Source organism: Parasteatoda tepidariorum, chromosome 5, assembly GCF_982258835.1.
Source record: "Parasteatoda tepidariorum strain Cologne lab strain chromosome 5, Ptep-v5.0, whole genome shotgun sequence".
Classification (NCBI taxonomy): Eukaryota; Metazoa; Arthropoda; class Arachnida; order Araneae; family Theridiidae; genus Parasteatoda; species Parasteatoda tepidariorum.
Genome location: NC_141759.1, coordinates 50495793 through 50508431, shown reverse-complemented (window position 1 = coordinate 50508431; position 12639 = coordinate 50495793). Strand labels below are relative to the sequence as shown.

At 34.8% G+C, this 12639-nt stretch overlaps 1 protein-coding gene across 1 annotated transcript; it reads right to left on the bottom strand.

The window, feature by feature from the left end:
• LOC107450988 (uncharacterized) lies at positions 1-6471 on the bottom strand. Its single transcript, XM_016066938.4, has 3 exons — positions 6166-6471; positions 2357-2581; positions 1-1449 (listed from the first exon to the last, which is right to left on the bottom strand). The coding sequence occupies exons 1-3, from the start codon at positions 6187-6189 to the stop codon at positions 328-330; spliced, it is 1371 nt and encodes a 456-aa protein (XP_015922424.3). The 5' UTR covers positions 6190-6471; the 3' UTR covers positions 1-327.
• Positions 6472-12639: the final 6168 nt, after the last annotated feature.

Sequence of the window (12639 nt, the reverse complement as noted above, 5' to 3'; positions counted from 1 at the left end):
TTTCTATAAAATTTTATTATATAAAAATGATTACAATCTCTTTGTATTTTAGACAAAAAGAAATGTATAACAATATGCGAGATGAAATATGAATATATGTATAATTTTTTTTTGAATGCTGAATTAAAATATAGCAGGAAAAACTCCATTTGTTAAATATTTAAGAATTGGGTGTATAAAAACAACTTATGTATATTCGATTCAGAATACATGTAGTAAATATTCATTTCAAAATTAAAGTGTTATACAGACGATTTAATCGTCTTTTGTCAAACTATTATATACTAATACAATGATTTGCTAGGATTCTTTAAAAAATGTATAATTTTATACTTGTACTGGTACAGTTTTTACCACATAATTCGTTTTCGGGGCATTATTGGTCTGCTCAAATAGTTCTTCACTTTTCATAATTGCTTTGAACAGCATTTGTGTTTGAGGATTCGATGTGATAGGAAGTTTATCAACAACATATCGCCTATATTGATTATCCACTGGCTGAGATTTAGCTAAAAAAGAGTTTGTTTTGCGAGTTATAGTAAATGATTGATTTTTATACTGTTCAGAGATTTCTGAACCGGTGGTTTCAGAGCCAGAAGAAAGGTCAGATCTGATTGTGGGATTACGATCCACTCTTCTTGAAGTTGTGTTCTGATTTATAGACATTTCTAAAGTTTTTTCATCTGCATTGGTAACAGGTCTATTAACGTAGCTTTCAGATCTGGAAAATAAACGTCTGTTTGCGAGATTGGTATTGCTTGAGTATATATTTGATTGATTAATTCTAGTTTTTAGATTTGGTCTGTCAATAGCAGAGGATGTACGACTTACACCGGACCGGTAAAAAGTTTTCTGTGGCAAGTTCTTTGGTTTGTTTCGAAATGCAATATTAGAACAAGAGCACAAGTTGCTTTGACTCCGCGAAGAAAGATCGCAAGTTTGAGCCACTAGGTTCTGTGGTATATTTGGTATCCCATTCTGTGGTGTAACAGTTGTGCTTGTACTAGAGCTCAAATTGTTTAGACTCTTAGAAGATTCGCAAACATCAGCTTCTATGTTTTCGTAAGTGGAAGCAGAATTTTCTGGCCTAGTAATGACAACTTTCGGCACAACCAGGACTTCAGAAAGTTCGTCACAGGATTGAGCGCTATGCCTATTAACATATGCATCATTCAGGTTGAGATTTTCGGAGGGATTACTGTAGTTTCTGAAGTCTATATTCGATCTTGCGTTTTCTCTGACGTTGATATGCCTATTTTGTTGATTCGTTGAGTCAATTCTTGGTGCATTTCGATAAGAAGGAGCTGCTGGTGCATTGTTGGGTAAGACACGCCTAAATCCGTCCGAATATGGCATCGGATGTAGTCCGAAACTTGTTAGGCGATTTCCGGTTCTAGTCCTATTCGATGTCGGAAATTCACTTAAGACTTCACGTTTGTTTGGAGATAACTGGAAAAAAATAAAATATTCATTTAAAATTTGTATTAAAAATTTCATGATTTTCAAAATTATATATATATATATATATATATATATATATATATATAATCTTTTTCTCGTTGCTAACAAAGAATTGAAACATAAAGCGAGGGAGTTGTCTTAAGCATGAAAGCGTAGACGTACATATTTACAAGTATTTGAATCTATTAGATTCGACATCTATTAGATTCTAAAAGAATTCACTGTTAGTGCTTGGCGCGCATTAAGGGTTGTCTCAATTTCATGCGCGGAAATGTTCTTTTCTTATTCCCGCGTTGAAATGGACTCTGCGTCCGACGAGGTGGAGCCAAGTGCCAACTCCTGGTGAACGAACTATAGATGTAGTTTTGAGCCGCAATAGCTCAGGGGATAGAGCTTTCGCCTTCCAATGCGGCGAACCGGGTTCGAATCCCAGCCGATACGATTTCCGCATCCGGCTTGCACCGACCATAGTGCTGACGTGAAATATCCTCAGTGGTGAACGGATCATGAGTTAGAGTCCCCTTGCCGTCAGGCTAACCGTGGGAGGTTCTCGTGGTCTTCCCCTCCATGTAACGCAGAGGTGGGTAGCTCCATCAAAAAGTCCTCCACGAAGGCAAATTTCTCCCAATACTCGATCCTGGAGTTCCCTTGTCTTCTGAATTGGATTCAAAATTACAAGGCTACGGAGTTGAACATTAGCAGTCGTGAACCCATAAAATTAGATCGGCTGTTCAATGACGGTCATAAAATAAAATAAAAATATTGATGGAGTTTGAATTTTAAGAAAAACTAATGGTGAATGCGAAGCAATCATGTGTGTCGACGAACGGAGCCTCCCAGTAATTGTAAAATAATAAAACACGTATGAATCAAAATTGATGTTATTTGTACAAACCTTCATTATGATGAAACCACTGAGTAAAGTAGAAAAGAAATAGAGAAGGAGTACTGCCACTAGGAGTATTAAGGCGAGTTTCAAACCAGGTTTGGAGTCCAAAGCTTTAGGTGCAAGATACCAATAGGCTAGAATAGCGCTTATGTCTATCAATGTGGTTATGAACAGTACTATCCAGGCTGAGCGAAGGAGGAATTTATATTTACCACAGCAAAGTATCCAACACTAAAAGAAAAATTAAAATTAAAACAAAAATATTAAAAAGAAAAAGGTCCGAAAACAGAATTTTAATTCAATCGTTATTTCAATACATCTTAAAAATTGAAACATATTTGAAGTAGTAGTAGTTCATTTACGTCGCACTAGAGCTGCACAATGGGCTATTGGCGACGGTCTGGGAAACATCCTTGAGGATGATACGAAGACATGCCATCACAATTTTGATCCTCTGCAGAGGGGAAGGCAACCCCGCTTCGGTGGCCCGAAGACCTGCCCGCGAAGTCGAGCACTTTACGGTAGAACAGTTTAACGAGGACCAATACCGCACACCCTCCGTTCCTATGCATACTGATCCAAGTGGTCACCCACCCGCACACTGACCGCAGCCAGTGATGCTTGACTTCGGTGATCTGCTGGGAACCGTGTCTTTACGATTAGTCCACTGCTGAACTAAAACATATCTGGTTTCTTTCTGAAGTTAAAAACCACAACCACCGCTGTTATTTCGGGACTTAATTTTATGAAAAATTTTTTTCGCTGAGAAAAAACTACGGAACTACGGAGATGTTTAATTCCATTTTACAGGGCGTATGATCGAATACTATTTAGCATTCGATTAATAGTTCGTTAAATGTCGAATTTGTTGTAAAAAATATCATGCTGGCTGCAGAGTTGATAACCTAAAGAAATGAAATTTGACGTACTAAAAAGTTTTTTTATGCATGAATTTTTGTTTTTTCGAAAATTCCAGTCAAGATAAAGTAATTTCAAGTGCTTTGTCATGATTTTTTTAAAACCTTAATGAATATTTATCCTTTGTTGTAAGAAACTTTCTCCCACCAAAATTTTATATGCTCACGCATTAGTTGATGTTGTAAGTATCAACAAAAAAAAAAAAGATTCGATGGCAAAAAATATCTTAGAATTTATACAAAAAAATATTAAAAGAAAATAAATTAAGAACTCAAGAGAGATAAAAACAGTTTCTTATTTGAATTGATATGATACAAATTTATCCCTGTAAATCATAAACTAGTGAAATTCTTTTGATCTTTTCATATTTTCTGTTCATGTTAAACTTTTTCTTCAAGTTGATAATTTTTAAAATTCAGGTAGTCATTTGGTAACAATTAACAAAATATGTTTTTATGAAATTATTTCTTTATTAAAAAATACTTTTAAAATTTTTTTTTTTTAGAAATCAGTGATTTGGGGAGTGGGCTTACAAGTTTAGGAAAGCTCAGACAGTTTTAAGTGTGCAAGAAGAAAAAAAAAACAGTTCTAAAGTTTGAAACTATATTTTTGATTCATTGCCAAGAAATAAATAGGTTGTTCCTAAATTAACCAGTATAAGCTTTCAGAGCTGTGGTGACTAAGGAGATAGCGGGTTCAAATCCCAGTGATGGCTGGTTGATACGAATTCCGCACCCCCCTCGCGCCGACCACAATGATGACGTAAAAATATTCTCAATGGTAGACGGATCATGGGTTAGAGACTCCTTGCCGTCAGGTTAATCGTGGGGGTTCTCGTGGTTTTCCTCTCCATGTAACGCAAATGCGGGTTAGTTCCCTCAAGAAGTCCTCCACGAAGGCAAATTTCTCCCCATACTTGATCCAGGAGTTCTCTTGTCTTCTGGATTGGGTTCAAAATTACAAGGACACTGGAGTTGAACATTAGTAGTCGTAAACCCAAAATTGTATCTACTGTTATGGTTATAAAATTAAAATGAAAAGTATAAGCTTTCATCAATTTGTTAAATGACAAATATACGTTTATGTGAGAGTTATTCTATTATTTTGAAGACATTGATATTCATAATTTCCAGTTAATTAGCATTTTATTTTCAACTTTTCTGATTAAAACACATATACTGTCCAAATAATCCGATTTTACATTTATTCAGAATTAATTGACAGCTTTATATTTTACTGAATAATCTATATTAGTTTTCATCAATTTGCCTGATAAAAATATGAATATTGTGAAAGTTTCAAATTGGACTAACTCCAGCAATAAATTTCTCAGGTACAACATTTTCTCTAAAAACTATTGGTACACAAGCCTTAGAATAAAAAAATTGACTATAAAGATCTATAATATTAAAATTAGGTAGTGCATCTATCTGCGTAACTTTTATAGATCCGGATTAATTTATTCTATTGTCCTAAAATTTGGATAATTATTTCAAGGGACAATTTTAGTTCCCAGTCCTAAAAATCATTTGAAATTTGTGCCGTTTAAAAATTGTTTTTTTTTCATTGGCTAAACGTTAGCCATTGTTTTAGATTAAACTATAGACGTATCTGTTTCTTGTGATGTCTGCAACTTATATCTCCATTTGTTCAAAAAAGTATTTATTGCTCATACTCAATTAGTTAATTTCTTTTGAAAAAATTCAATGATCAACGTTAACTTAGTAGAATCTGTCTCACTATGTCAACTAATTGGTATTTATAAAGTGATTTGAAACCACGTGATTATTTTGTTAACAGTAATTCTTTTAACACGTGTTTCTATAAAAATAAAAACATTAAAAATCTCTGATAACTGAAATGAGAAAGCAATTTAGATTACTAAAAAGCAAAATTAATGGAAAATTCTAATTGGTTTAGGAGAAATATAAAAAATCGCCATACTATTATTGATATCAATGATGCTTAAATTGTAGGTACATAATGAAATAAAATATAGACTACGTATTGAAACTATTTTTTTAACTAAAACTGCATAAACTATAAACTATAATTTTAGCTAAAAAGCAAAATTAAAGGAGTAAAGCTACTTATTCGTTTAGAAGAATCAGAAAAAATCGTCTTGCGTATTGACGGCATTATTGTTTACCAATTGTACTTATACGCATTGTTTGTAATATGTATTAACTGAAATAATAAAAATATGATATGTACCAAAAACAATGTTAATAGCGAAAAGGTACTTATTCGTTTAGGTGAACCGTATTAAATAACTGAACTAAACGCAGATGACGCTTTATTAATTTGATAATACGCATTACTGGTATTATGGTGGTAGGTGCAGTTTTAATAAAAATTCTACAAAGAATTTTGCGCAGTTTCAGAATTTTTTTCTCCAGTGGTAGCAAAGATAGTGCATTAATATTTTAATGATTTTGAATTTTAAAAAAATTTAACCCCCTTCTACTTATAAATAAAAACAGTATATTAAAGGTCAGATAAAGAAATTGTCATACTCTAAAGTCCTTATCAAAATCTTAAGAATTTTGTTTTTAAAAGTTTGCCTTTAGTTTGATACCACAGATAAATGAATTACGCTCAAAACTCAAATATTGAAGGAACGTGATAGGTGCCAAATGTACTAATATATGCACAAAACGTTACAATTATTAAAACAAGCCAAGGGGAATGATAAAATATAATAATAAATTTAACAAATATTATACTTAAGTTCAATTAAATTGAGTTGGTATATCTCTTTTAGTTTTGTGCTGGATTTCGTAGTTTTGCTTTCTTTTTTATTCAGCTAGTAAATGCATGCATATATTTCTTAAAAATAAACATTTTTTTAAAGTAATAAAAACAAATGGATTTTTATCTATTAAAAGCATATTTACCGCATCTTCTCCACAAACACACATGTTGAACAGCGAGATGAGTTTTGCAATTTCAAACCGACGCCCGCAACAACAACTCTAAAAATATCAAAGGTCCCATAATGTGGCCACTTAAAATTATGAAATTAAATAATTTTTAAGTGGAGTAGCCGAGAGATTAAGCCTTTTTCTGCAAAAAAGAAGGTTCGTTTCTTAAAGTTATTGAAGAATGCGAGGCTGAAATACCGGCACTGCGAAAGAGAAAGTTGTTAGTTCGATCCACGAAGTCAGTGAAGAAACCCGGAGTTAGTACACAATAAAGTTAGTACGTTAAATAGTATATAGGATCTTTATTATTATCAGTAGGTATTGGGGACGTTTACGTCATACCAGAACTGCCCAATTTGGTATTGGGGACGGTTTGGGAAACATCTCTGAGATATAAAGCATCATATTTTTGTTCTTCTGCATAGGAGGTGATTCCCCTACTTTGGTAGTCCAATGACCAGCGCGCGAAGTCAAGCACTTCACGATAGATCAGTTGTACGAGGGCTGATACAGCGCACTCTCGGTCCCTTCACAGGCTGATCAAAATGGTCACCCACTCACTCACTGACCGCTGCCAGTGATGCTTGATTTCGCTGCTGACTAGGAGCTATGTCTTTTTGATCAGTCCACTGCTAGATTGTTATAATAAGAATAAGTCCCGCAATGGACTGATCATTAAGACACGGTTCCCAGCAAATCACCGAAGTCGCGCATCACTGGCAGCGGTCAGTGTGCGGGTGGGTGACCACTTGGATCAGTCTGCGTAGGGACCGAGGGTGTGCGGTATTGGTCCTAGTTTAACCGTTCTACCGTAAAGTGCTCGACTTCGCGTTCATGTCGTCGGACAACCGATGAGGGGGTGCCATCCTCTCTGCAGAGGATCAAAATTGCAATGGCACCTCTTCGGATCATCCTGAGGGATGTTTCCCAGACAGTCGCCAATACCCCATTGTGCAGCTCTAGTGCGACGTAAATGAACTACAACTACAACAAGAACTATAATAAGGATAAATAAATATTGAGAGTGCGTGACCGAAAAACTAAGAAATGAATCTTAGACTTGGAATTGTTATACTTCATAAGAAGGAGGATTAAAGTGAAATTTCAAAGCATTGACTTTTTTTTTTATTACTAAATTTCGAAAAAAGACCAATCTGTAACATTATAAGTAACAAGTATAAGTTGAATCACATTATAAATGATTAAAGCATTAGATGAATTTGTCCCACAGTAAGAAAATCCTAAAGACGCTGTTCTCAATTGAACACAGAAGTCAAGCATCACTGGCAGCGATTAGTTAAGGAGTAGGTTGATCAACCTGCGAGGAACTGAAGGTGCAAGGCATTGGTCCTTGTGAAACCGTTCTATCAAAATGTGCTCGACTTCACACGTAGGTCATAAGGGTACCAAAGCAAGGGAACTATATATGCAGAGGATCAAAATTGCGATGGCATATCTTAGAGATATTTCCCAGAGCGTCGTCAATAGCCCATTGTACAGTCCTATTACGACGTAAATTCAGTACCATGTACTACTAAGGCATTGCATAGATTTGGCGCATAGATTGTTCTTATGAGTCCAAGGTGTCTTCTCAAAGTTGCTTTTTTAACACATTATTCACACAATTTACTTAAAATTTTATAACATATATACAAATTCGAGGACGTATTTTCCACTGAAATTGTGAACTAATTGTGAAGTTGTGACTTTTGCTGTTATCATTCGCGTTTTTGGTGGAACATTCGATAAAGGTTTCGCTCTCGCAGCACTTGGCGAAGTGAAGGTTTCGAGTTTGATTTGGCAGCCGGCTAAACAATCCGCACAGCTTTCGCCTCCCAAAGAGGGTAAAGACCCAGGTTTAAATCCCAGCAGTAGCTGGTTGGTACAAATCATGCTCCCGGCATGCAACGGCCATAGTGCTGACATAAAATATCCTCAGTAGTAGAGGAGTCATGAGTTAGAATACCCTTGCCATCACGCTAACCGCGGGAAGATTTCGTGATTTTCATCTCCATGTAACTCAAATGCAGATTAGTTTCGTCTGAAAGTTCTCCTGGAAGACTAGTTTGTCTCAAGGATCACAAGGATTTCTCTTGTCTTCTAGGTTGGGTTCAAAATTACAAGGCCACGCTGACGATAGTTACATACTCAGAATTGGGTTATTTGTTCAACGCCGGTTTTGGTCTTAAAGTAAAATAAACGGAACAAAGGACTCCCGGTGGTTGAGCGGTAGCGCTTTGCTCTCCCGTGCCACAGGTCCTGGGTTCGATCCTAGGGCCGGGCAATGTTGACTCAGCCTTTCATTCCCTTCAGTGAGTAGATAAATGAGTATCAAGCATGTTTGGGAACTAAACACTGGGGGTTCCGTGTTCGGCTGACCACCTAACCGGTATATCTGCTCCTGCATCCCAGAGCTCAAGATCAAGAAAACTGAGATGGACACAGTAGGCCTTGGCCCTCCATGGGCTGTCACGCTGCAGAGTTTAGTATACGGAACAAAGTGTACGCTAAACCTGCTAGGGCAAAAATGTCTTTCCTTGGTTGTGATACTTAAGTTTGGAGAGAAAGGCCCCAGCTCTGGTGCTGCACAAATTGTCCAACTATGGTCAAAATGATATGGCTTAAAATGGCCGTTAAAATATAAAGACCTTGAAAACGGGGTTGGGTTCTTAGCCATGGTTGGGTGCTGTTGGCCTCTATAATTATTGATAAATCGATGTGTTGGATTGGAATATATACCTTTTTTAAGCTTTATAGTGCCATTTGTCTAAATTGTTTTTAAAATAAGAAACTTTATGCGCTATGAAAAATAGACTAATGATGACATGCTTCCTTAAATTGAAGGAATCGTTGATCTTCTTCGTCAAATTCTCAGAATGAAGTTAAAAATCCCGAAACTTTTATTGTCAACTATTTTAAAAACAGTTAAAAAAATGCTGATTTATTTTTTGAAATCATTTTTCAAAAACAAAGCCTATATTATATGGTCATTAGGTGTTTCAAATTAATACTAAAGCGAGAAAAATACAAAAATTTTAGCAAAATATGAATTATTAGGGGAAGTGGAATTCTGAACAAAAATCTGTTTGTTTCTCGAAAAAAAAATATTTCCTATAATCGCCTATCCTTCTCTCCTGCTTACTAAAGCAAACAAACAGATTTTTATGTTTTCCATCTCGCTTTTCATAATAGTAATTTTTTATTATTTTGAAAATCTAGTTTTTTTTCTTGTATTTTTGTCAAAGATTGTAAAAATATCCATTAAAGAATGTGATTACGGAGCTCTGTGCATATATTTAATCAATAGTATGATCTAGTCGAAAACATGTTTATTTTTAAAACAATCGTAGTTATATTCCACAATATTTAGCTTAATTAAAACCAAAATAAATAAATTTAAGTGTTGCAAACGGAGAATCTTTTAAAAATTCCTTTTCATATGAAAAATCAGGCTTTTAGAAAAGCTTAGAAAATAACTTCTGGTAAAGGAAGAAAAATGAATATCTCGCCAAATAAACGAGCATTCACACGCCAATAAATATTCAGCAAACAAGACATTAATAACACACATTTTCCTTACTATAACACGGCTATAATAGCTGCCATAGGAGAAAAATTGCACCGCCTTTTCATGCCAAGTATCACCATAAACGTCAAACGAATATTCCAATTTTCGAAGCTTTTCTGTGCATCCTAGATAATTATGGAAAACGCAGAAAGGTGAAAGGAAGTAAAAAAAAGAAGAGTGCTAAAGAATAACTGAAGCGTATAATTCGAAGATATTTCCTAGTAGCTAGACAAGTTTAAAAGTTAATAATTTTGTAACTGTTTGGTTATAACTTAGTTGCATAAATTTTATAGAGTGCTGTGAAGTTGTAGTAAGTTTTCTTATTAATTGTTAAATTTATGTTCTCTCTGTTTTAAAATCAACGCTGTTGCTTTGACTTTTTGAAATGGCGATTTTAATTCAAACAGAAAGTGGTTTTTAAAAATGGATTATTTTGCTGTCTGCCAAAATGTGTATAAGATTACTATCTGTTCAATTTTTAAAAATTGTTTTAATTCAATATCTGATAACATTTTATAAAGAATTGTAATAATAATAATATTAAAAGTATGGAATTTGCTCAGGAAATCTGAAGATTCTATCTGTGTCAAGATCACATAATTTAAAAGTTAAGGGAATTTAAGCAATATCAAAGATTAGTACAGTGAACACAGATTTCATGGTCTGGAGGTTCAAATTTATTGAGGCTCTTTTTTTCAAACATATCAAGTCCTATCTTAATTTTTCGAAAAAACTTTTAATTAATTTTATTTTATTTTCACAAATATATTCAATTTCCACTTGTTTTATAAGATCTAATTTCTGCTAAAAACTGAACATTTATTAGTTTCTTTTATTATGAATTTTAGTTATGTATAATTTAGTTAATTCCAGCTTTTGTAATTAGTTAAATACGCTACATCTTTTGTGGTCCCGCAGTGGACTGATCGTTAAGACACGGCTCTCAGCACATCACCGAAGTCAAGCATCACTGGCTGCGGTCAGTGTGCGGGTGGGTGACCACTTCGATCAGTCTTTGTAGGGATCGAGGGTGTGCGGTATTGGTCCTCGTTAAACTGTTCTACCGTAAAGTGCTCAACTTCGCGTGCAGGTCGCCGGGCTACTCAAGCAGGGGTGCCATCCCCTCTGCAGAGGATCAAAATTGTGGTGGTATGTCTTCGGATCATCCTCAGGGATGCTTGCCAGACCGTCGCCAATAGCCTATTGTGCAGCTCTAGTGCGACGTAAGTGAACTACAACAACAACAACTACAGTCACGGGGACATTTAAAATTGTGTCCTTTGACTGACTAGCGAATATTTGCACCCATCAAATTCGAAAAATTAGATTTGTTAGAAACCTGTTCATAAAGTAAACTAACGTAAAAAGTAGTTTCCAGGAATGACTACAAAGAACTATTTTTGTATCTCACTACTCGCACTGTTTTCAAAAAAGTAGTACACTACGCTACAAACTACGAGAAAAACTAGCGACTACAGTAGTTTCATTACTTGCATTACGCTACTTTAGACCGCTGATCCTACCTCATTTAAAACCTTATCACTGATAATGGAGCTTCAAAAATTACCTTCAAACCCCAAGACATTAATAACAATAAATACTCATATAAATATCCTCATACCCTTCAAAAATTGTTCTTTATCAATACAGTGCACCCCGACCGAAAAAAGTTAAAAACGTAAAGTTCATTGAATTAAAAATGGCACGGAGCATACTTCCCCATTCCATATTTCATAATTGACGAAACACAATTCATTCATTAAAACGACCAAAAATTGAAAGAAAAAATAAATATGAACCTTCAATTTGCATTTTTTTTCATTTCAAATTCTTTATGTAGAATATTTGGGGAGAGAGGATGTTATTAATATTTCCGTAACATACGGTAATCGCTGATGAAATAATAAAAAAAAAATCCCCGGTTATCTGTCATTTGGAACTTAATTGATTTCTATTCATCCGTAACTTCTTCCAAGTCCTCCCCTACCGAAGAAATATTACGCAGAAAACGAAAATGAAAAATTGGAACTAAAAAAAAAATCATTCATTCAACTTATTCCCCACATTAGCTACTAAAATGATGAGATGGGGGAAACATTTCCCCCCTTCAATTACTAGACTCTCATCAAAAACTCTAAATATAGATCTATGGGACCACCCTGGTTGGTTTACCTCCTTTTTTAAACCGTAACGTACACCAAAAGGCAGCACTTACTCATTAGAGTTTGAAGAAGAATGTCTGGAAGAACATGTAAAGTAATGTTCTTTTTGCATGCTTCTCAACCTGGAGAGGCTAAAGAAAGTACATGTCTTTTGGCTTGATGTGTTTTGCTTGGCGCTACTTTGGGGGCAATGGTATTCGGAAAATGGTAAATTTTCTTGTGGGGTAACGTTTAATTGCGTTTAGAGAATGCGGTGGCTTGTAATTGAACTACTCGAGCACAAAATGGTGGTGGGTCTTTTCTTTTTTTAGCTTTTAAATCTTTAGAATGAGAGACAGGAAGACGCCTTCTGTTTAATTTAAATCAGTCATTATGTCACTCAAATATAGCATGAGGACTGGAAGTTGAATTAATGCGCTACAAACTACAAAGCATGTAGACAAAATGAAATAGAAAATTATTGCGTTTTGTGTAACTTAATTTTAAGTGGAACTAAGCTTATTTTTTTTGTTGTTGATATATTTAGCAATTAGACTGAAGACGTTAATACGCACCTCATCTAACACATCTGTAGATAAACTAGGCACTCGGTTCTAGGCACAATTGAAACTAGGCACAATTGAAGTTCGGTATCAAGTGTTTATCATAATTTACATAGGTAATGTGCGCATTCATAATTTCTTTAATCGTAAAAATATTTTAAGCCATTTCATTCCT

Bases quoted from the DNA above. Each gene is read 5' to 3' on its own strand.
- LOC107450988 (XM_016066938.4), bottom strand. From the start codon at position 6,189: ATGTGTGTTTGTGGAGAAGATGCG. The intron at 2,582-6,165 runs GTAAATATGCTT...TTTTTCTTTTAG, and splicing joins GTGTTTGTGGAGAAGATGCG to TGTTGGATACTTTGCTGTGG. The intron at 1,450-2,356 runs GTTTGTACAAAT...ATTTTTTTCCAG, and splicing joins GTGGTTTCATCATAATGAAG to TTATCTCCAAACAAACGTGA.